Here is a 25,489-nt window from a genome sequence, read left to right as displayed (position 1 = left end):
CCCACGCCCTCGGGCAGCGGATCACGGGCTGCAGGTCGCTCCACGCCACAGCACGCCAGGCCTACGGCTCTGCACCCACTCCCCGAGCTACCGCCCAGTAACCCGGGACTTTCACCCGGGGGACAAACGTCGGCTCGGCTTGACGAGCCCTGCAATTTGAGCAGGACCCCGAAGGGACAGGGTGGACTGCTGATCAGGGGTCAGAGATAAGCAAGGACAGCAGCTGATGACCAGGACGCGGAGCTGCGGCCGGCAGGGCAGTCCAGCCTTCAAGGCCTCCAAGCGGAAACTGCAGGCCTCCAGAACATTGTCAGACCCGTCAGGGCACTGTGATCCACTTCCTCTGGCTGACTGGCCATGCCAGCACCGAGGGCCTACCAGTGCTGGGTCCGACTGTTCTCTGCTCAAGCCAGAACCACAGACTAACCTTCTCTTCAGGATATACCTGAACCCCAGAGGCCCGAGACTGACTCCCCGCTGACTGACAAGGCTCTTGTGTTACTCTCTTAGCAGCACTGGAACACGTCGGCACTATGCAGCATCCTGGCACCACGCTTACTCTGGCCTGTGCTTTCACTGTTGTTTCATGCCACTGCTATCCGTACCCCGTGCATCCTGATCAAGTGTGATTTTAAGTCGCATTCGATAAAAGCGCCTCTCAAATGAGTAAATGTCAACATACAGTGTGTATCATGTCTCTGGAGGTGTGACCGATGTGTGATGTTTGTGCACGTAGACTGAAGCAGAGGGTGACACAGGGCAGAATCACAGCGCACTGCAGAGTGTAGAAAAATAGATTCTAAGTTTGACTTGAGACTTAGCTGAAGTTACTTTTACTTTCTTTAACTTTTTCTGCTCTTCATTGGTACATTAAGGCTGCGCTGCAGATAAAATGCGAATTAAAGCCTGGAAGTTTTGCACGGAGAACAACGGCATTAGCAACAACTGCCACGTTGACAAAGTGTTCTTGCTTTTAAAGAAAAAATAACTTATTTTCTTTACTGTACTGAAACAAATAGCATGTTCTAAACAGCAGGTTTGGAGATTTATGTAAGTGAGTTATTGGATTCTCATGTCATATTTAAAAAGAAGCCATGTGAGTCATTCCTCTTAGGAAAGAGCAAAAGAGATTTGAAGTCTGTACTTTCCCAGACCTGCAAAAATGGCTGTCAGTGCTAGCTGAATGTGGAGCAGTAATATACTTTCTTAAAATTCTGAATAATTCTGTAGCTATTCATGTGCTGACAAATGGCTTGAGCTTTTATGTTTTTTGCCATGCCTTTAACAAACAGTTATACCACTCAAGTAAAGAGTTTTCTGCAGCCTGTAAGTTTTGGGGGTTTACTAGTTTGCTAGTGAGGTTTCTCTCTCTCTCTCTCACTCCTCCTACGCAGTAAGGTAGCAAACCAGCTCTTCCCACGCTTGCTCCGTTTAAACACCGTACACATCATTAGCAACTCAACACCAGCGGTCCTGCAGTGTACCCTTCTGTAAAGCTGGCTCTCGCCTCAGTACACCGGTACCGTAACTTGTTAATGCAGAACAGGAGGGCAGCAAGTGCCAAGAAGAATCCCTTTAACAAAACTGGAACGCACATTCTGATGACTTGCTGAAGCCTCCTGACCAGTCCCTGCTGTAGTTCACAGCCGGCTAGCGACAGAAGATTCAGACCTGCTACAGTGTTATCCTCACCAAAAGCCCCTAAATGACAAAATCATGCCGAAGACCCATGATCACAGCGAACAAACTATATCTCATTTTTTGCGAATACAATTCTGGGTTAACGAGTGGCAAGCTCAGGGTTTCACTCACACTTGCTCCTTCACTCCTATCCTGCGAATGAGAACGTTGTGTGCAAGTGCTTTGCAAACACTTCTGGAGGTCCTAAGCACCTGGACAATGGGGCTGGAGACCATGTTGGGACCCACTGTCCAGGCAAAGCAGGTTTGCTCCGTGATCTGTCATCAAACAAGTGCGAGTGGGATTCCCCTACAGGAGAGTCACGAGTGGACTTCAGGCTGGTTGACATCCTGGGTACCTATGAGCCTGCAGCTTTGGCAGGGGAAAACAGCATCACTTCTCCAACGAACGTGAACTCTCTTGTAAGGCACTGTGGATTTTGCAATGTGTAAAATGCCAAATGGCCCTCATTCACCCAGAGCTGGCACAAGGGCTGTAGCGGGCAGACGAATAATCAAATAACTGATGGTCCAAAATGGGGATGACATACAAAATGACTTTCAGTTCCAAATTTGTATTTCTACAAAAATGCTCCTATTCCTTTGACCAGCCCCAAGCTAAGAGGGTACAGTCCTAAACGTGACGCTAAACAGAAGAGAGCTTTGAAAATTACTAATCTGATGAAGGAAAACTGATGATCAGACCAAATGGAAGATGAAGTTGGAAACGTTTGCTGCTCTCTGCTTTGGTCTTTGTTCTTTTTTTTCTCTTTATTTCCAGAGATACCGAAAATCAAAAGTTGCTTTGATTGCAAGCACCTCCTCCTGAAACTTCTCACATCTATCGCTGTGATGGATCTGTTAAACAAGGGAATCCTCCCTTGCTGAGTTCATCTAATTACATGTAAAACAAAGCAGCTTTAATAGATTAAATTTCAAAAACAACCCTACCTATAAAATATCAACGAAGCGACTAAAAGACTATAAACACGTGTGACAGATTTTTTTTCCCTCCTCTTGATGAAAGCCAGGAAATAAGCAGGTTCTGCAGGAAAGATCAGAACACCTTCATAAAAATAATGACAGTTTCAATAAAGTCAGCTTGTCTGTTTCTCCATGCTGGCTTGAAGAGAAATCCCACCAACTCCTTCTGTGGGCACGGTGATAGCAAAGTGCACAGCTAATGCTTGGAAACAAATAAATTGACAAAGTAGTCATCATCTAAAATAACCACAAAGCCCCGAACTAATAAAAAATAACGGATTCAACATTTTGCAGCATTATATTAAAAATAAGGCTGCCTGTCTTATTTTAAATCTGCGGCGAAAGACAGCTCAAAGCAGAAATGCCCTTAGCCCCCTACTCCCTTCCAGCTCGCATCATATTTAGACAAGGATGCTGTGTAGTAAAAAAACAAGGTTAATAAATGACTTCAATACAAACAGGATGAATCATGTTTTAAAAGAAAAAAACACTTAAATCTGATTTCACTTATCACACAAGGCAGAGCCCAGTTTGGCTTGCAAAGGTTTTCTGCTTGTAACCGATTTTCTAAGCCTGCTGCTACAAAAGAGTGATTTGTCTGAATGTAACTAAAAAACTTAAAGATCTGCATCTGGTCAGAGGTGCCACTGCCACGGTTACTCTGTTATTGCTGGTTGTTTTGGAGAATTCTTTGGATTTTTTTGAAAGTTAGATAACATAAAACAAATGTTACATTTAATATTTAATCTGAAAAGGTTTAAAAGATCACCCTGTCATTCTAGATAAAGTGAACACCAGCCCTTCAAACAGCCAGTGGTGCAGACGGAGCCTGCCTAGCTCTCAAATCCCAGCTCAAAGCTGTACACCACAGCTCTCCTTACAGTGAACAGAACACAGACGACTCAATTTAAGCAGTCTCAGCTTTATGCGATCTGCTCCGGAAAATAAAAAATACTCGGAAAAATTAGCCAAGCACACCTACAAGAGGTAGTTAGTGAGCCTATACAGTCATTTTACTTGTATTTACTTTTATTTAGCATTTTTATACTTAAAGTAAATTTAATATCCTGAATTACCATAAGAGGTTTTTTTTCCATAAGGATTTAAGGTAAAATCTGACAGTATGCGAATTTGACTTGACACTACTCAAAATCCTTAACCCTACAGTAAGTTAAGAGTCCACCGTAAAGGACACATCGCAAAGTAACCAACTCTCCCATATAAAAAAAAAAGAAACGTGCTCAAGAAGAGTGGCCAATTCACAGAGCAGTAGACATGCAAGAAAATGTGCAACGCTGATTAAAAACCAACAGGTATAAATCATGTGCATGGGACAGCCTAATGCAAAGACCCAATTCCACCTCGCAACTGCTCGACACAACCTTCTTTCTCCACAAGTACACACAATTGTTTATGAGCATGTGCACGGGCCTTAAAAACCCACTTGCTCACTTGCTCCGATCTCCCACAACTGAAACACGACGCCCATGCCTCAGAACGATACTGAATGCTTCACAGCGCAATAAACGGCAGTAATGCCCAGAAAACAAGGACACGTATCCGATTTGCTGCAATTAAAGAGTACGTCTGTTGGCACTTGTAGAATGCAGATGACGACATATTTGGGTGCTGCGGTTTCAGGTCAAAAAGGACAGGGAACAAAAAATTCTTGGTGCCTACCCTTAGCTTTCAAACAGCTCGAATGTGCTCACTAACATGGGAGTGCACATGACTAGACGCAGTACCTTCATATCTCACTCACAACATAGTCATGTCGAGTTCCTGGGCTGAGGGTAAGCAGGAAGCAGACGGGTCATGGCTTTGGACAAGACGCTCGTCAGCTCCGTGAGTGTTTGGCATTCCCGCCACGGCGGCGGCGATCGCGAGGGCAGACGCGCGCTCACCCTGTCCTTCATCCTCCAGCTCTGGGCCAGCGCCTTGGAGCCCTCGATCTTCTCGCAGTGCCGCTTCTTCATGAAGGCCAGCGGCAGGTTCCAGTCCGTCATGTCGGCTTCCTCCTCCTCCCCAAGGCCCACGGCGGGAGAGTGAAGCAGCTCCGAGTCCATTCTCATCAGGGCCCTGCAAAGACCAGCGGCCGCCTCAGAGCACAACCCCATCACAGCAGCTCAGTCCTCGGCATCGAGACTGTAGCCGGTCAGCGAATCAGTAGATCCACTCTTGTCTAACAGAACAGCCACTAGTAATAGACGCAGAGGAGGCTGATAAAGACCCAGGTGAACTCCTGACCTGGAGCCTGAGAAAACCATGAAGGAAAGCCTTTCTGCCTGCCAGACAAGTGATCACTGGCATGACCCACCTTGGGTTGCAGCTCTGTTTTGCATCTCTGCTCAGTTATGATGACTCTCAAGTGACAAAACTATCCATGAGGGTAAAGGCTCTCGTTTGCACCAGTAAGTACTGTTTAGCTTGACCAGAGCTGGGCTTGGAAGGAAAAACCACAGACACGGGTGGCCCTCCATGACCAGGACCGGACAGCCCTGAGAGTCTGAAAGGATGTGTGTGTTGTGCACGGTGGAGATTAGACAATGTCACTGGGTCAACAAATACACAAGGCGAAATCGGCTGCGGTTGTGTACCGACATGCGTGGAATGTCGTGATCGGCTTCATCGCCACGCAAGTATCACTACCTGAACAGCCAGCCACCAGTTCGGGCTTCAGTTCAGTGAAGGAAGTACACATGATCACCCCCCTCCCCCAAACACACAAACACGCGCGTACAATTCAGAATGTGTAACGATCTGATAGGGGAAGAGAGATATTCGTAGTCTTTTAAAAACTACATCAACAATACTTATTTCTACCGGTCTTACCACCTAACACTACCGCGAACACCAAGTTCCGAAATAAACACAACTAAACAAGATTGTCATTTCCTTCTCGTAAAACAATGAAATAAACACAAGAGAGAAATCTGCCAGTAAGGAAAACAAGAAGCCCTTTAAATGGAGATGATTTCGTTCGTAGATTACACGGACCTTATCTCGCCGCAATCCCTCACACGGGAAAGGGAAAATTAGGCGTCCTTTTTCCAAAACAGAGGCAGAGCCGAAAGGCAAAAATCCCGCATCAATTCCTCTGCAAACTCAACACGTTTGGCGAGGTGTCTCTGCTGCCGTGTCCCAGGCCCCCGCTCTCCGTCCCCAGGCAATATTTTCGAGGGCTCCTTTCGTCCACTCCTCGCTAGGGGCTGAAAAAGAGGCCCATTCTCGGACGGACTCGCCGCCTGAGCCTCGCCGAGGTCTAACCGGCTCCAGCAAGGGACGTCGCAGCCGAATATACTGCCTCGTACTGCCGTTTATATCCCTGTCGGCGCTTTCTCTCGTTGTTGATACAGCACCGAGCCTGAATTCGCGTCTGTTTCTCCAGAGAGACACTATCTCAGCACAAACACAAGGGAGCCGCCATGTTCGGCTTGACCCAGCATGCACAGCGGTCGAAAGGGGAGGGGCTGTTGCGTGGGAGTCAGTCATTGTGCGCTCCATGTCTGTCGGTCTGGCGTTTTCAGTACAGATGATAGTACGTATAATAATAATTGCTTACACTTATATAGCGCTTTTCTGGACACTCCACTCAAAGTGTTTTACAGGTAATGGGGATCCCCTCCACCACCACCACCAATGTGCAGCCCCCACCTTGATGATGCAACGGCAGCCATAGTGCACCAGAACGCTCACCACACACCAGCTCTCAGTGGGGAGGAGAGCAGAGTAATGAAGCCAATTCATAGATGGGGATTATTAGGAGGCCATGATTGGTAAGGGCCAATGGGAACTTTGGCCAGGACACCGAGGTTACACCCCTGCTCCAGGAATCCCAGGAAACACGCTGGGATTTTTTAATGATTTTTAATGAGAGTCAGGACCTCGGTTTTACATCTCATCTGAAGGACAGCGCCTGTTTACAGTATAATGTCCCCCTCACTATACTGGGGCATTAGGACCCGCACAGACCACAGGGTGAGCACCCCCTGCTGGCCCCACTAACACCTCTTCCAGCAGCAACCTTAGTTTTTCCCAGGAGGTCTCCCATCCAGGTACTGACCAGGCTCACACCTGCTGAGTGAGCTTCAGTGGGTTGCCAGTTGTGAGTTGCAGGGTGATATGGCTGCTGGTATACTATATACAGCATATGTACTATAGATTATCATTCTTAGCATTTTCTTAATAGCACTTTTCATCATATCGAAGAAGCCCAAAGCACTGTACATACAGGATGGGACCCACCTCATTCACCATTGAGGTGCCGCACTTCAGAGCCAACTGTGGAAGCACAGGGCAGACGACCGCATGCCTATCCAGCGCTGGGCAATTTAAAGATGCCAGTTAACACAGCCAACTTGTCTTCAGAAACTGAAGAGGGACATGGGATGAGAGCTTTGTGAACAGAGGAGAACATGCAGACTCCTCTCAGTTCAGAATTGATCCCAGTGCCTGTGTTGAATCTCCCAAAAATAAAATCGCCTGGTGGGTGGGGAATGAAATCCATGTGACGCAACGTGTTTCTGCACTGGGCTCATTCAGCTTGGTGCCACACGCATTTCCTTCCCCTCGCGTACTTCCTGGCAGCCTGCAGAGAAGCATTTTAGGGTTTTGGCTAGCTTAAGGCTTGGCTACACTGGCCCTGACCAACTGGGGAAAGAAAACGCATGAGAAAGACACCGCTGAAACAAACCCCAAGTGCCGACATGCACAAGTGAATCCACCTGAAGCTCCAGCATGTCCGTTCTGCAGCTGTCCCATGGTTTTGCTAAGCTCGTCACACATTTCCTCTGGTCTGTCACAGCAGCCCCATGTCCAAATCGTAGTTTAGGAGTCCTGCCTGTGCTTTGTCACTACTACTAGTAATAATAATTCCTTACATTTATATAGTGCTTTTCTCCACTCCAAGCGCTCTACAGGTAATGGGGACTCCCCTCCACCAGTGTGCAGCCCCACCTGGATGATGCGACAGTCGCCATAGTGCACCAGTACGCTCCCCACACACCAGCTCTCAGTGGGGATCAGTGAAGCCAGTTCATAGATGGGCATTATTGGTAGGGAACACCCCTAACACGCAAGGGTAAAACTCTTTTTGAGAAATGCCCTGGTATTCTTAATAGCCCCAGAGAATCAGTACTTCAGTTTTATGTCTGGATGGTGCCTTTACTACACTACAGTGTCCCCATCACTATCCTGGAGCATTTGAACCCACACAGGCTGCAGGGGGAGCACCCCCTACTGGCCCCACTAAGCAGCAGCCTTAGCTTTCCCAGGAGGTCTCCTCTCCAGGTACTGGCCAGGCTCACACCTGCTGAGCTTCCATGGACTGCCAGCTATGGGTTGCAGGGTGATACAGCTGCTGGTTGTAAGTCTACTCTGATACAGCACAGTAAAGCTGAACACAGGACTCTCTTAAGGCTCCTTTGTTTTGTTTTGCTCTGTGCGCTGTGTGCCCCTGTCTGGCTCTTCCTGTCATGTGACCCGAGCACAAGAGGGTGAAGTGCCCTCAGAAAAGAGCCCCACAGCTCTTCCATTCCCTACCCACACCTGTGCAGAATCCCGCAGGGACAGCTGCACTGTGCCAGAGTAAGGAACAATAGTGACACTAAGTCAGTGATCGGTATGCAGAGCACAGCTGCAGGGTGTAAAAAGTAAGTCAAGTCTCTCGTAGTCTTGTAGCTGCAGTTATTCACTGCAAATCTGTATTATGTCAAGTCTGATATTATCCTACCCAAACTCCCCAAATCACATCGTCTGAACGTGACGTTGCAAAGAAAGTGAGAGGAAAGGCTTTTGTTTGAATAAGGGGAGATCATTCGATTTAAATGGCATGAACAGGATAACCACCGACTCACACACAGCCGAGCCTGAGAGATTGGTTTTGTCCACAAACAGGATTCCTGCTACTACAGACACCTCAAGCAGAAAAAGATCTGTATAAAATGAATTGCTTGCACTGACATTAGTCTTGCATTAGTCTCAAAGACTAATAGGAAAAAAAATCTCTCATTTTAATAGCATAAGAACATAAGAAAGGTTACAAAGCACAGTAGGCCATCTAGCCTGTTAGGTTGTTAAACAGGTAATTGATCCCAGAATTTCACTAAATAAGCCAGGGTTTTGGCTTAAGTATCCTGGTTGGGAAGCTTGTTCCACACTTCCACAGCTCTTTGGCTAAAGGGTTCAGACTTCCGCAATCCTAGTTCAGCTACCTCCTTCCTGCAGAAACCGTACGTTGGAAAGCAATGGATGCAAAATCTTATACTACAGAATTAATTTCTAAAAGATCTTACGATCAACATTTGCACAGAAAGTTCCCATGAAACTTCTTCCTCGAATCTCACCAGCACACCTCGCCCACACGCACACCCACACTGCGGAGCTGTCAAAATCCTGATTGACTAATCACCCCGCAGCTCAAGCAGGGCCTTATGGCCAATCATGCAGTCAGGTGTGTGAGAAGTGTGTCAGAACCTCCAGTCGCCCTTCGTCCTCCCGGACAAGGGGAGGATGGATCCTCCTGAAAAAAGTCTGACATCTCTAATCTTAGATCCGAATAATAATATGAGTCTACCCCACGCAAGCACCAAATATATTTTGGAACGGAATAATTTAATTGCAATTCAAGAAAGGCATGCTCCCTCTAAGGGTTTTACTGGGGCACGATTGCATGACATTTGCTGTAGTCCAATGGGTTTACCATAATCATACCATTCTTTTTACTGTTGTCTCCAACAATAATTGCTCACAAGGGAAACCATGGTGAAAAAAAGCCATACCCTGACAGTGAGGACCATCCACCTCAGGAATGCTGACAGATGTTGTACGTCCATTAACAGGAGCAGGAGGGCGGGTGGGCTGCTGTTTACTGTAGGAAAACACTGGGAAAAGCCAAAAGGGCAACAGAAGCACCAAGCATGAGCAAATATTGACAGTTGGATGAGAAAAAGCCACTCAATCTTCTTCCACTCGGATGAAGGGGATTCGGGAAGTTGCATGGCTTTTAGTAATGGGACCAGACGTCAGTGGCCATTCAATGTGCTGGAGATAAGGAAGGAAGTCAAGGGAGCGGAGGCGAGGGGGACCGCAGGCCTCCAGCGCCTCTGACCTGCACCCCTGCCTCTCCGCCACTCCCGGTTTTCAGCCCTTCCGCATGCCAGGTGAGCTCGAGCAGCAGGGGACAGCGAGAGAGAAGGAGCATTCCCTCGGCCCCTGCGCGCTGTGGACCATCTCTCCTCCCGACCGGCAGCTGGAGCACCACGCGCAGCTGCACAGACGCCTGCGTGAGCCGCGCTGTGAGCAGAGCAGGGTCTCCTTCCAGAGACCCCTGTAATCCTGACGAGTGCCGCCGGCAGCGAACCTGTTTAGGGGGTCTGTAGTTTTCCAAAAGTGTCACTGCAGTAATGTCCTCTCCTTTCCCTGCTCTCCTGTTGTTCCACAGTGTGCTCATCAAGCTTTTCCTTTTCTCCCAATAAGCTTTTATAATAATTTCCCTGAGCTTTTAAAACAATTTGCTCTGCTTTTACTTCACGAAACGTGTGTTTGGCAACAGCGAGCACAGGAGGCTGCATCAAGGTTTGTGTCAGCAAAAACATCAAGACTGAAAAAAGTGAAAGCAACAAGCCTAAAATGGGGTGTCCTTCTTGAGCTTATACAACACATTCACGAGCTTTTGGAGGAAGCCTTCTTCTAAATGGCAAACAAGTACTCACATTTCACTAAATGGCCTGCAACACATCTTTTGAGGAGAGACATCATGTTCCTGCATCAGCTCATCAGACTGGAGCTGAAGCCAGTGTGTGCAGCGTTAAGTGGACTGACAGAAGTGGTGCCTCCCTCGATGGGATGCTAGTCAATGGCTAGGCTGACAGCTGCAGTCACGGCAAAGCTCAAGGGTACAACCACAGTACCCATGGCGCGGACACAAGCCCACAGCCTTCCAGCTAAGTGCCCACAGCCCAAACTGCTAGTCGAGTCTAACAAAGACAAAACTCAGCCAGCAGGGGTGCGAAGTGTGAAAGAGACACTAAGAACACAAGACAAGCGAAAAAATAAAGAAATGGATCACATTCACCGTACAACCAGACTCTGGCCGTCCCCCTTAAGTCTCTACAGGCAACAAGCTCAACGCAATCTCAGAGCCCTGACGAGGACTCGGGCCCTGGGCTGGGGCTAATTGTTCCAGCTCAGAGTGTCTGAATGAGTGGGAACAATCTGGCTGCTGCTCCAGCTATGCACCGGGCCGCAGATGAAAACTATTAGTGGGGAGCCCGCGTCTCCTCAGAGCCTGATTGACACAGGACTAGCAAGTCAGCAAAGTCAACAGACGAGGGAATGGGGGCGGTGGGGGTAGAGATCTGGGCTCCAGTGGGAAAATTAAAACACAAAGGAAGAAAAGTTAAAAACTTCAACTTAAAAAAGCATACTGTGCTGATTGATTCCCAGCAACAGGCCTAGAAGGGTATCACACATCACACAGGATATGAGAGTTTACTGCAAGTAAACTGTGCTCAAGGCAGTTTAGAATGCAGGCAAGGGCACCGACATCATTCTGAGAGTGACATGACATCATTCTGAGAGTGACATGACATCATTCCGAGAGTGACATCACATCATTCCGAGAGACATCACAGCACAAGAGTGCAACCAAGCAAACAGAGGGATGGTGAGGCAGAAAACAATGCTGTTTGACCAGTGTCAAAACAAACGTCAACGGAAACCTATAAGAACTTTCATATAAACTGACTTCACAGACAACCGTCCATTGCACTGCATCAGCCACAGCCTTTTCAAAACCAGGTGTGTCTTGCTGAGCTTTGGAGATCACTCCTGTTTGCTTGGAGAGACCTGAACATCTCCGAAACATCGGTGCCACCAATTGACAACACAGGTCAGGGCTGACATGGAAATTAGAGGGACAGATCGGATCAGTTGTCACTTCAGAAGAAACTCCTCATCAGTCAAAATTCTTTGTGCAAACCTGTGTTCAGCTTAAGACAAGCCCATTTCCTGCAAGAGGTGTTTTTACAATACAGCCTACTTCGTATACCATGCCAGATGGCACAGAAAGAGAAAAAAAATCGAATTGTCCAGTGCATGATTGTACTTTGATTAGTGGCCTTTAACACAGTTCCTGCATGAATTCTCCCATCACATTCATGATTAATCATTTTAATATTTTCATATTTGTAAATCAGTTTAATATGTGTTAAAACACTTTATTTCTTTAATCTTTCTTTTTTCCAGTTTTATCTTTTTCTTCTTTTCATCTTTGTAAAGCACATCATTATTTTTTAATCTTGTTAATAAATCAAAAACATTGACTTTATGCCAGTTAATATTTTCATATTACTGTTGAACGCTGAAGAACAATCCAATGCTTACATATCATTATTCTAAGAAATGAAAAGCAGGAGCAATCACATTAATAATGATCTTCTTATTTTGTGTGAAAACAATTTGTCAGCATTGATCAGAGTAAATTTTAATTAATCAGTGTTTCCACGGTTTTTGGGTCAGCTTTGCCAGATTAACAAAACATGTATGGAATAAAATCCTCCGTAACAATGAATTTTATCTTTTTAACTGAAGAGGAACAGCTTTTATTGTTTTGGGGGATGTGAAAATTATAGCATCAACACATTTTAACCTCAGTCTCCCACTGAGATTTTAGCATGCCACGTTCTGTAAGGCAATGCACAATTAAAAATCACAAGGGCTAGTCTATAAATTACTGGATCTATCACAGATCCACCAGATAAGAATTTATTTGTTCTGGATTTGGCTAAAACCATTCTTATTTTCAGTCTGAAGTGGGGCAATGGAAAACTGTGAGCCCAACATAGCTCAAACAGTGAAGGCATTAATTCAGAGCACAGATGGAGCTGGAGTTCAGACATCAACAGCTGCAGTCCGAGCTGTGGCTCAGGTGCACTGACTGAGCCCCAGTGGGGTTTTGATGTGTCTGGGCCAGTCAGGGCAACCTTAGTCAGCCCCGAGTTCACGTGTGGTTTAACAAGGAGCATGTTAGTTAGCAAGTGCATTACCCAAGGTCCACAGAGTTCCCTGGTTTTCATTCCACTCTTAATGATTAATTGATTAATTGAGGTAAGCATTTGGATACAGAGACAAATTACCTGGTTGAGTTCAGGCCTTAATCAGTAGCTGATTGCAAAGTAACTGTACAAGGTGAAGCACATCCCTGACCTATGGCCTTGTGGTGTAACTGGTGAGAGATGCATCAGTCACCCAGTCAGTAACTGCTGCAGGGGGAGTGTGCCCTGGGCTTTTAAGTGCTGCCCTGTTTTCCTTGTCCACTGACTAATTGTAAGACTACTGTTTTTATCCATGATAACGGCAGAGTACTTAGCAAATCAGAGGACATGCAAACACTCCCGCTACCCCCCGTCCAAGTTTACACGCCACAGAGGTGCTCCAGGTTGATCGAGCGCCCCTGATCCACAACCTGGGGTTGGAGAGGAGCTACAGGAAATAAAACAAGTGACCTTTTGAAATTTAAGTCTGACAAAAAACACAACAATGCAGGCCAGCCATCAGCTGGACACCCCTCTGTCTCTGTCTCCGGCCAGAAGGTGGGCAGAGGGGTGGAAGTGAACCAGCCGCGAAACGGTCAGTTTCTGAAGACACTGCTGCCTCCTCCTTTGCCTTGCCTTCCGTAAGCATTAACAGAGGAGGCAGAAGAGGGAATAAAATATTCAACAAAAAAAGAACATCTATTTTTAGCGCTGGGAGAGCTTCAGTTCTATTATTCATGCCGCTGCGCGGGGTGGGGCGGGCTGACAGCCCGCCAGGCCCGGTCTCTCTGCCCACCCGGGCAGCGAGTTCCGGCTGGGCCACGCAGGAAGAGCAGGGGAGGTTGGACGAAGCAGCGACCCCCCCTCCCCTCCCGCCCACAGCCTCGCAGCCCACCTGCCCGACTCCGCCGTGCATCACCCAGCTCCCCGGCTGCGGCCGGGACGCTGGCGGGGGAGTTGCAGGTTTTACCCTTCTGCTGCTCTTCCTGGGCGAGCCCCGGCGGCGTGCCGTGCTCCGGCCGGCCAGGCGGGGACAGGCCGGGCCGCGGAGGGGAGTGGGCGTGTGCGCCGCGCGGGAGCAGATGCGCGGTGGGTGTCTGTGTTGGCGGCGCAGGAAGGAAGCCTCCTTCTCCTCGCTGAGCCGCTCTCCCAGCAGTGCCAATTACAGAGATGGTGAGTGTTTTTCAGTTTCACAAACAGGGAGCTCTGAGTCTGTCCGCCTTTTCCTCCACTGGCCATCTATGCCACAGCTCGATCTTCCTCTGAGGTTTCTGCGGGTCCAATCCAGGCAGAGCTGAAGTCCTGTCTCCTGCCGAGCATCTGTCTTGCAGATGCTACAGGTAGCACTGCAGACATCAGCACCGATGCCGTTTCTTAAACAAATTCCCTAGATCATCTTGGAGACCCAGTGAGTCTTTGTTACGGCGAGTATTACGAACCCTGTGCAGGTCTCTGATGGAGTCCGGGGTGCACGAGGTCCGAGAAGGGCGAGGCAGGAGAGTGGTCTATCGGTCCTGGCGTGGCCGAGTCCAGAGAGGAGAGCTGGGCAGGGCCAGACCAAAGAATGGTCGAAAGGTACAAGCTGGAAAGAGGGCCAAGAGGCAAGGTCCAAGAGCACAAGATGGCGAAGGTTGTCAGTAACGAGAGCTCAGGAGGTGGAAAGATTCCTGATAGCGAGCAGTGAACAGGGTGAGCAGAGGGGTTAAGCAGTGAGGGAAGGGGTGTGGTGTGGTCATTGGGTAATGGGAGTTAATTAGGCCAGCTGCGCTCGTAACCGTCTTCTGTTACCCTAAAAGAGCTGCCACTGCCAGAAAACTATAGTTCTACATAATTGAGCAAAGTGCCTTGTTTAAGAACAGCGTTCGCATCCTCTCATCTGCCGCTGCACTATATGATCAATGAGCACAGAGCCGCACAAGCAGGTGGTGTAGAAGACACTGACACCCCCCTTCCAAAAATGAACAGCAACTCCCTAGGCCGAAAGCCCAGCCTGCTAATTAAACCAATAGATAATGACTTAAAGTACCTCTAATACGCAGTCCTTCAATTAGTGATCTCTCCCCGCTAATTTAATACAATTCTATTGGTATCCCCACATCTGAAAGACAGCACAGGTATTTAAAAAGGGCGATCAATGAAGCCAGCTTTGGAGCGGTCAGCTGCAGGCGTCACAGAGCCCAGGGCAGCGGCCAAGGAGGGGCCAGGAACTGAGCCGGCTTTGATTCCGCAGAGGTCAAGGAGCTCTGACCGCTCCCTCTCCCTCTTGTTTCCTGCCTTACATTAAATGGCTTTCTAATTCAAATGAACTCCCAAGAGGTGGGGGGGGGGGGGGTGTTTCAGTGGCTCTGTCTTTAACGTAATCCATAATCTTTTAGACCGGAAAAAAAAGGTAACAGGCTATTTCTGTCCCTGTGCCCCCGCGGGAGCAGGCACTGGGCTGTAGTCAGGTTACACTTGCCCTCGGAGGCGGCCACGTGCTCAGATGGATGTGAGCCACACAATAACCTCGCATGGATACCTGCTGCCTGCTCACTGACGGTGCTCTGATCGAGGACCCGGTGAGCACTGTGATGCAGCCAGCTGGCTGTGCTCTCTGGCCTCCATGAGGTTCTAAAGACATGTATGGAGGCTCACACCTGAAGAAGGCTCCACAGCCAAAACGCTGTGTTTTCTCTCTGCTCTTTCTCTGCCTGGAATAAACCTTTATTTGTTCCCTTGCAGGGACACACGCTGACGCAGCTCCCCCCCTGAACCACTATATATGCAGTCGTGGATATACAGTACAGTGTATTTTTTTAAAGTGTGAGGGAGCTGCGCAGGAAATATAAGGAAGATAAAAGTCACACAGGCAGATAAAACACTTGTACTGAAGAAATGTACAAATTAAAAAATGTAAAAAAAAAACAAGATTAAAAAAAGTTTTAGGCTGAAGCTCGTCTGATGAGATGGAGTCTGGGAGTCTGCTGCTGTCTGGAGATCCACAGCAGTGGAGACAGGACGCTGAAGGTGCGGCTGAGCTTTGATTTCATTTACTCCCTGGGCGATGGATTAAACAAAAGCATTACATCTATGGACCTCAAATCTAGTTGCTGAAATAGTTAGGAGTTATCCCATTCAGAGCCTTTTATAGTCGCAGTAAACTCTCGTACTCAGAGTTTATATTTGCCTGGCAGCCAGTGTGAAGAAGCCACAATGGGTGTTGCAGAACCTTGATAACATCCTCTTTGCTCTTCATGTGCTGCAGTCCAGACGAGCCGGATGAGCAGAGGGCAGCGGCTTACGGTAATCGGTGCGCCATTCAATAAAAGTGCGAACAAGGATGGTCTTAAGCAAGTCCTGTTTTGCAGATGGAAAAAAGACACCTTTGCACCCTTTTGAACGTGGACCTCAGAGGACAGAGTTATGTCAGAAAGAAGAGCGATGTTTTTAACTGGCACGGAAGAGCAGTTGATAGCTAGGCCAAAGTTGCCCAGTTTATTTCCACCGATGTAGATTTACAGAGGTGTGGACGGACCGTGTTGGAGGGCAAGGTCGCTCAGGCGGTTTGAGCAGGGGTCTGTGTCCAACGCCTTTTCAGTGGCGCCTCTATCTGCGGCGACATGCTGTGGTTTTGGGACTGAGTGCGAACAAACACACAGATGACAAAGACTGATCGTTTCCTCACCACAAATTTAAAACAATTAAATAATAAAGGGGAGGATAGCTCAGCAGCCCTGCCCAGCTGCTTTATTACCTCATTGAGTTAATGTTTTCAGCCATAACCACCTACTGTACATTTGTACCTGTTAAAATAACCAAACAGGGCACGTGACCATACTCAGGGGTACAACAGCAACAGGCCACCTGGCATTTGAGCCCACATCCTTCTAGTTACAAGCCCAGAACCCCGACCGCGGCTCTGCACTCACAGGCTTCCAGAAGCCCGACAGTGTGCTCATACAAGCCCGAAGGTCTCCAGGCAGATTCCTTGACCCAGCCTTTACCCATAAAGACAAACGGAGAAACCGCTCAGTGCTCTAACATCAAACGCATTTGAAGATTTTGTTTGAAATGCAAGAAGGAATCCAAACAGATACAAAAGATTTCTTTTGATATTCAAGCCGCATGCCAGGGCGGTGAAATACACACTCGTCTTTAATGAATGGCTTTAATAAATACACTCACAACACAGCTGTACACACATGCATGGAGAAAGGATTAATCTACTTGATTGCAGAAGGGGGGGGGTGGTCTTAGGGGAATCAGAACCTATTTTGTTAAATCATTGCATTCTCCTTTCAATTTCCATCGTGAAACAGGAACAACATGTAAGAACGCAGGGGCTGAAGGAAATGTACTGGGAGGAAACTCACGTTATATAGGGAGGATTAAAATTTCATCTTGTTGCAAAGGGATTTTGTAGAGTAAAAAAAAAAACAGGTTCTGCAATGAACAACCAGAAAAACAATGGGGGAAAAAAAGAATTTTAAATTCGAAGAAATATCAGAAGAAATCTGTAGCAGCGCCCTATACTGTATATATATTTATTGTTGCTTCTGTTGTGTATATGCAGTTCTGACAGTAATGCAGGGTGTGCTCACCTATTCCAGGGCAGACTGAGCGCAGCAGGGCGTACTGTCCCATAAGAGACGTATTGTCCCATCAGGGTGGTGCTGAGCCCAGCAGGATGTAGTGTACCATGGGGGGCTGGGCACAGCATAGTGTCCCATCAGGGGCATAGTGGCCCATTCGGGCAGGCTGAGGGTGACAGGGCATAGTGTCCCATCAGGGCCTGTCACGAATGTCGGAAGGGACGAACCCTGGAATGGCAGGAGAGCGTGAAAGACCCTATGCGTAGCGGCGAGAAGGGGGTTAGCCCGGGCTCAGCTGTTCAGGGAATGCCATATAGAAACCTATGCCCTCAGGTAGCAGACGTGGGGCGACCTGGTGCTAGGCGGGTTTCAGGACATCCGAACCTCAATGCTGAGCAAGGAGCAGGGCAGAAGCAGGAAGTAAATAGGCTACACAACATGACATACCAGAAAGACATGAATAATCACAGGGAACTGGGAACAGGAGAGAAGTAGAGCGCCCTCTAGGTGTACTGGGCATGACAGGGCCGTGGTGTCCCATTAGGGCAGGCTGAGGGTGACAGGGCATAGTGTCCCATCCAGGGCGTACTGTTCCATCAGGAGCGTAGTGCCCTTCAGGGGCATACTGTCCCATCATGTGCTGATCACAGCTGGGCGTAGTGTCCCATCAGGGCAAACAGAGCACAGCAGGGCTTGTTATCCTGAAGTATCCCATGTTGTTACATTCACTTGTGGCTCATTACTGTTGTACTGAAAGAAATCAGAGCTCTGCAACGGCCCTGGTCCCTCCATTTTCAGCTTTATTCGGCGATCATTGAGGTCAAGCAGATGTCATTCACATTCTAGAAGATTTTCAAGACTTTCAGTTCAGAATATGAATTGAAATTCTATTGCCCAGGGATCCTGCCTTTATCCTGTTGGCTGCTTCTGTAATGCCCTGTGTCATAAGTTAAATGTTTCAATATTTTTCCCTTTAAGTGTTTCTTATATTCATGGATGTTGCACAATACTATTCAAAATTATTGTGTAGTGGGATATTATGCAAACCTTTCTTCAATTATTTAAAAGTCTGGACAACAGATTCTTCAACTACACTGGTCTTCCACCAGCAAGTTATAGTTAAATAACACGTGTCCAACTCTTTTTTTATTTCTTCTCTGAAACTCATCACTAAAAAAGTGTGGAATGGAAGAATGATGTATTATATTAATTTAGGTTGACTCCTACATGAGAAAATTACACCCTTTAATAAAACATGGGCAAAGGATGTATAACTTATTCATCTGTGAATGAAGAGAAAAAGAAAAAAGAGAACTTGAGTTATGACTTCGAAGGATCTGTTTAATTAACTTCATGCCACCTATTTCTCATGTCTCATTATAAATACATGCTGGTGTTTGATCAGCCCTCGCTGAAGGCCCGTGCTGGAACACCTTGATGCCTCGACATCAGCAGCCCTAGGAGGTCACGCCCTTGCACCTGTGCTTTCAGAACGGCGCTTTCCAATTTGCAGTGGAGGGAGGCTTGTTCAGAAACAGCTCGAGCTCCTCTAATTGGGCTTTGTCTGTAAGAAAAGACAGCATTCGAATTACTACTGAATTCGAAACACCAGCGTCAGATCAGAGCCACGCTCCTTCTCCAAAAACCCCGGGTTTCATCTGCCAGAGCTACTAGCGGTGGAAAATTTAGGGATGGTCTTTTTTCCGCCTTCGCCGTCTTGTTTATTCCACATTATATCTTGTCAATTACCATTGGATTTTCTTACGGGAAAAGAGTCTTCATTTCTGCATCCAAGATGCCATGTGCTGTACGTCCTCAGTTTTAGGCAGACACCTCACAGAGTCACAGAGGGTGAACAGGAACGTAGGGCTAAGGAGGCACATAATTCCACAACAATTCTATTTCACCAGCGGTCTCCTGGTGGAATGGAATTATTCCCCTTCAGCCCCTGCGCTCCCGTTGTGGGGCAAAGCTTGGATGAAGGCAGGCCCAACCGCAGGATGATATCCCTGCTGCCTTCCTGGAATTGTGGTCCTCCGGCCCCAGTGAACCCGAAAGACTTCGGCTATCGGCTGCCTGAAGCAGGTCTTCTCACTCCCTAAAGCAGATCTTTCCGTAGATTGGAACCTGAAAGTTCCAATCCCAGCATTCCAGGCCTCCAAAAAAGCATTTGAGAAAGAGGTGGCAAGCTTTAAAACAGTGGGATCACCAGTCAATCACAAGCGACAATACCTTGTTGTTTTGACCCGCTCCAACCCGCGGTTCTGAGAATCAAACCCACACCCGCCCAACCCAGTCTAAAATCTTTTTTTTAACCCGAGCCCGCCGGACCCGCGGGTGTGAGTCAGCCCGCGCATCACTAATACCTTCAGTGAGGAGCCTGTCTGTGGCAGGAATGCCTCCAGTGAATTCAAAGGCAATGCTGTACAGTAGGTGTGCCCGATGTATACAAGCAGCAGTGAGCATCATTACGGAGAAGAGTCCCTCCAGCTTCTTTTCCTTTTACAGGTTGAGTCTGAATCTCACATCAGGCGAATTTAGAGGGATGCCCTCGCTCTTTTTTTTTCTCAGATGCAACCCTCTGGGGATCATAATCCAACTCAAAAGCCTTTGATCTGAACAACAGAAAACTAATTTATTACGAAGGCGCTAGAAAACCCAGGCAATTTCCTTCCGCTTTCTGTGACTTGCATCTGCAGTTTTCTACACAGAGCAACAAAAAACCATGAAGATGTACTATATACAGATACACACAAGCATTATTCACAAGCTGCAGTGTACAATATAACACACTTAAGCACCATGTGTAAGCTCCATCTGTCATGGTTGGATGCCCAGCCATAATAAAAGTACAATAAAATACTGTATGTATTAACTGCTGCAATACTGCTTAATCGTATTTGATATACTTATTAAACAGTACTCTATACGTCCTCCCAGAAGAGGAATCACATTGAAACAATCAGACTACTCTTCCTTCATGTGCTTTACTGTCAAGAGCCAGTTAGTTACCAACAAGCATGTTCAGCTGTACCTAAGAACCCAAACCCTCTTCCTCCATTCGCAATCCCCGCAGCTGTACCCAAAATATTTTTAAAAACCGGTGACAGATTGATGTTTTCATTGAGATGACAAGTGCAGCTCGAGCTCTACTCCTTGTGTGCAGTCTAAGGCGTCTCTCTGTCTAAGAACACTGCAGGGAAGCAATGGGGGCTCTTCTCAACAATGCGCAGAGAGGGGATCTCCAGCAACACTCAGAATGGGAACTGCACTGAGGGGTTCGTCAGGCGGGAGGGTCCCACCACAGGGGACCCTGCTGTGGCTGAAAAGACATTATTTATCCTTTAGGTTGTCAGGAAGTAAGGCTTCAGTCCTAAGATTGGGAGTTTCTACTGCCGCAATCGAAGTGGAATGAAGCAGGGAGGAGGACAGTGTGATTGCAGGAGGAAGGGACGGGCCCATTGTGAGGATTTTAATGAAGTGAGCAAAGCCGGAGAAGATTATCAGCGGAGTTATTAATACAGACATAAATCACACTTTAACTGTAGCCCGTTAACTGACTTCTCTTCACTGTACAGGGACAAGACTGAGACACCACGCAGGACAGAGGATGCTGTCGCGGTCGACATCCCTCCCCGAGAGGGCGCCGCACTACTCCCGCCATGAGTTCTGCGTGATATTAGTTCTGCAATGTTCTCCAGGTGTGCCTACTTTCGTCTCCCTCTGATTAATCCCAGCGCCTCCGGTGCCCAGGGCTCAGCGTTAGTGTCCGGATGTCACGAGCCCCGCCTTTCACCAGGCTGCTGGACGCCTGAGGGCACAGCCTCCTCCCCGACATCGCCTGACCCGAGCCCGGGGCCTGGAGGACCTCGCCCCGTGATCCCAGGACTGCCTGTGGTCCTGTTTGCCCTTCCTGGGGATTTTACCCTTGTATTGTCTCAGGATGGATCTCACGCTATCGGACTCGAGGACTGTGCCCTGACCCTCCTTTGGACCCATTCGGACTGGGAGGCCTCTCTCTGTTCCCCTGTTCGCCTGTTCACGCCCTGTCACTGTTATTTTGGTGCACTATCAAACCTCTGTGTGTGTTTTCGCCGAACTCCCTCCCCTGTTTTCCTCCAGCTCTTACCGCTTTGCACAGGCTCTAACTTCACACCCGAGACAGACCGCGGAGCCCGGCCCTTACAGATGCACTCCAGTCCAAAGGAAGATGAAAGGTAAATAATCTGGCAATATAACGGTAGCCCTCCCTGTTCCTCTGAGCACTCCCCAGAGTGGGGAAGGGGACCATTAGCTGCTGTTAAGTTAGCCCAGGGCAAGAGGGCGGGATCAGAGGGCACTCCGCTCCTCACACATTGTGGACTTTCACTGAGATGGGGGCTGCACAGGAAAAGCGACAGAACTAATTTCACAGAGGAGAAAAATGCACTTTGAGCTCCAGGCCAATATTGCAGAGGTGGAGAAAAAGCCTGAGAAGGCCTCTGTATTAATTTCCTGCCCTTCAAGGAAAGCGAACGCGGCGCATCCTTAGGATGATGCCGCTGTGTCCAGTTTGGATCCGGTTCCAGGGCCAGGGCATGAACGTCAGCCAGCCTTGCACGCCCTGAGAGAGCAGGATACAGCAGCAGCTCTGTGCCAGCATGTAAAATTATAGTTATCGATCTTCGTAATTAGGTAGCGTGTTCTATTATCAGGGAATGCATTATTCAGGAGACGCAATGGGACTGAATATTACAGATTAGACCACATTTGTTACACTCCAGCTTTTGCCTTTTTCTGTAACCATTGATCCACTACGCTACTTCTCTCTAAATCCTTGTGCTACAGCTAAGATGCAAGTCAGGCCTTGCTGCAGATTCTAAAGGCTCCCAACACCACCTGCTCTGCAGAGGAAAAAGGCCTTAATAAATATTTGTTCCGAAACATACAGGACGAAAGATCCTTGATGTTTAGCGAATGATCGTATTGGTCCTATGCAACGGAGACCTTTTCCAGGTGCAATGACTTGAAAATATCTGTGTTACTACTTGAGCTTCACATTCAGTTGTGCTCATTCTTTGCAGTCTTACTATTTGGCTAACTATTAAGTTATCTGCAACAGTTTACAAGGGCTGGAATGAGAATGTAACTTCTACATTCTCAATCATATGTACATTAAGCAAGTTACATCATGCAGACTGTAGGACACAATGCAATCACTGGGGTATGATAATAAAGGGGGAAACACAAACAGGTGTGCTATATGTGAGAGCTAAATGAGTCCAATAAATATGGTGACATTACAGCAAGTGCTGACAATTAACCCACGCTTGTCTTAGAGAGCCCAGGGTTACGGGTGGGATTTCAAACGTGACTTTTATCGCTCTGCCCTGTGAGATCAGGTTGCTGCGGTCGTGTGAGATACATAAGTAAAACGACGGGGACCTGTCGTAGTGCATCCCCTCAGAGGTCACTCAGAGGCGCCCTCCGCAGGTGGACCCCCACCAGCGGAGTGTTTGTTATGGGGGGGAGTGAGGTTTATAAGGCCACAGGGCTCAGAGGATTACGCTTAAGGAAAGCACATACGTTAGGTTTTCTCTTATTTAACGTCAAGATCTTGTCTCGGGAATCCAAACAGTACAGTTATCGCCCTCCACGTAACAAAAATCACATACTGTGTCTCTGCAGCGAGATATATATATATATTTATACGTGTGGGCTGTCGATCATTGTAATCACTGCTACACCGCGACGACTAAAAAGACGAAGACGTCTTTAGATCGATCAAAGAAAATAGTGTCGGATCGTAAAATAACGTACAGTATGGATCCCGTTAAAGAGCTTGCAGCAACTGAAAACGTGTTACCCGCTTTCGAAGTATAAGAAGAGCTGTCCGCCTTTTTTTTTTTGCAACAGTCTTCTCACAGGGGAACAAGGCGCAGCTCGTGTCTGAGCACACGGCGCTGGACGAGGAGGAGAGAGCGAGTCTTCACGGAGCCCGAGAAAGCTCGTGTTCTGCAACTGCGCAGTTTTGGGCTGAGCTAGCCGCTCGGTCCCAGAAAAGGGCTGCGGAACCCCGCGATCGCACCGGCGGGGGACTGGAACTGGCTACACGGGCTCGTCTCCAGCAGGCTGGGCGTCCCGCCGGCTTCTGCACCGACGCGGAGCGGCCCCGGCACGCCTGCTGTCATCAAAGAGCGGCTCGGAGCTCGACATCAAAAGGCTGCTGAGAAATTCTGACGCCCCGCACAGCCCCGCAGAACTTTTAGCGAGCCGCAGGCTCCCCGGCTGCAGGTTACAAGCCGTTACAAGGGATGCCGCATTTCCGCTACCGTCCGCACGACAGACCCCTTTTGCGCTCCTCTTCTCTCTCGGCTTCATAAATATTAATATTACAGCCGCGGGAGCCGCGGTTATGCAACCCCCCCCCCCCCCCCCGTTAAATTAATTATCGTGAATGAACGGCTTCCACATCCCTTTAGCGCCCCGCAGCAGAGAAGTTAAATAAATGATCCCCCCACCCACTCACCCCCTCCACCTGTCCTTTATTGGAATTCCAGTTGCAGGTCTCGCTAAATGTCACTTGTGGAAAAAAAAAAAAACCCGTTAGATTCCAAACTTATGGGGTTTGTGTGTGTGTGTGTGTTTCTGCGGTATTCGGCGAACACACGCTCTGCCGACGTGCGCCCCGGCTCTCACGGTGCAGCGGAAATAGACTCGTCCTGGATCCGAGATGAATCGCTCCACAGGAGAAACCCGGCTCGTCCCGAGCCTGAGGAAGCACACAAGAAAGCGGTTCTTAAAACTCGCAGCGCTTTCCCGTGACTGGAGCACAGCTTATTAAAAAAAAAAATATATATATATACGAGTAATAAAAAAAAAGTGTGGGGAAAGTATTTTTTTTCTGTTTTGGGGAAACAAAAAACAGATTGCTTCTCCTCCTCACGACACCTTCTTTGAAATGTATTAGAATGTAAATGCTTTTATGTTGTTGGTTTTTTTTTACGGAATGCAGTGCTGTGCCACTTCCAATCAATAACCTTTGCCCCGCACGAGGCTAACATTAAAACAACGTACGCCTTTCTCTCTTATAAATATGTATGGCAGATTTCCTCCTCGCCGGGGGCACAGCTCGCTCCCTCGGGCTGTTCCGCCGAAATCGCGGCACATCAACCATCCGCGCGGAGGTGTCAGAATCTCCGCGCGCGCTGGCGCTGGCGCTGCCGCGAGTCCGCCGCGAGCACGTGAGCTGAGCTCGGGGGGGCTCGCTCTCTGCTTTTTTCACATTGATCGCAGAATCGATCAAGGCAAAGTCGTTGGGGTTTTTTTTTTTTAAAAAAAAAGAAATCATCATCACCATCATCCTCCTCCTCCTCCTCCTCACGGCAACCCACAGCGCTGCTCTAGAAACCGCCCGAATTTGCCGACCAGAGACACCGCGCCGGAATGCATGCCTTTTACAAACTGTCCCTCCCCAGATAAGGTCTCTTCCACCGGTCCACTCGGTAAAAACGTGCTCGGCTTGTCTCGGCCTTGTTTGCTCGTCATCACCATTATTACCTGACCGGAGAAGCCGGGTGAGGTCCACAAAGCACCTTCAACGGGGTGGAATACGTTACGATATTAGAATACTAAGGGATGCAAAGCACATACGGTGCAGAATGTGGTGTGTTGCACTGCACAGGCCAAAAACAAGAAGACAACCGCTCTGCTTTAGACAGGCGAGAAAAGTGAAACTGTGAAAACTGTGATCGAGAGCGGCGGGGCAGCGCGAGGCAGGCAGCGTGAGGGCCCGGCGCGCTCCCGGGACACCCGCTCGCCTCAGGCGGGGGGGGGCGGGGAGGGGTCGTGGTTTAAGGTGGACCGGGAGAAAACCGATTCGCTTTGAAGTCTTCAGCCAAGTTCAAAATCGCTGAGAAGCTGCTGGGGCTTGCTTGGTTAAGCCATGGGCAGCGATTCCGGGAGCTACATTATAACCTGACAGTCACCTCTACCAAAAGGGTTGTGGGGGTGTGGAACAAACTACCCAGCGCTGCTGATGAGGCCGGTACCCTGACCCTGCTTTCTTTCAAGGGCGGGGGGGGGGGGGGGGGGGGACCCCTGGACCGATCAAGGGCTTATTTCCACACGGGCTAGATGGTTCTCTCTTTTGCAAACCGTCCAGTGTTCAGAGTCAGCTGCAGACAGGCGACCGTTCTGTATTTGTACGGATGAGCAGGACTTGACATTCTCTGACATTCTC

The 25,489-nt window shown here is 48.3% G+C and overlaps 1 protein-coding gene across 5 annotated transcripts in view; it reads right to left on the bottom strand.

Moving 5' to 3' along the window:
• rptor (regulatory associated protein of MTOR, complex 1) overlaps positions 1-6,105 on the bottom strand; it is a 142,011-nt gene extending 135,906 nt beyond the window's left edge. For 4 of the 5 annotated variants that reach the window (XM_088928404.1, XM_088928405.1, XM_088928408.1 and 1 more), the window contains exons 1-2: positions 5,661-6,099; positions 4,568-4,742 (exon numbers count right to left, since the gene is read on the bottom strand). In XM_088928404.1, coding sequence (XP_088784530.1) covers positions 4,568-4,735 — 168 coding nt within the window. In that variant the 5' untranslated portion in view covers positions 4,736-4,742; positions 5,661-6,099. Of the gene's footprint in view, positions 1-4,567; positions 4,743-5,660 lie in introns of all 5 variants that reach the window. The other variant, XM_088928407.1, reaches the window with a different exon arrangement.
• Positions 6,106-25,489: the final 19,384 nt, after the last annotated feature.

The sequence above is a fragment of the Atractosteus spatula genome, chromosome 11 (genome assembly GCF_055471065.1).
Source record: "Atractosteus spatula isolate fAtrSpa1 chromosome 11, fAtrSpa1.hap1, whole genome shotgun sequence".
Lineage (NCBI taxonomy): Eukaryota > Metazoa > Chordata > Actinopteri > Semionotiformes > Lepisosteidae > Atractosteus > Atractosteus spatula.
This window is presented reverse-complemented; position numbering and strand designations above follow the sequence as displayed.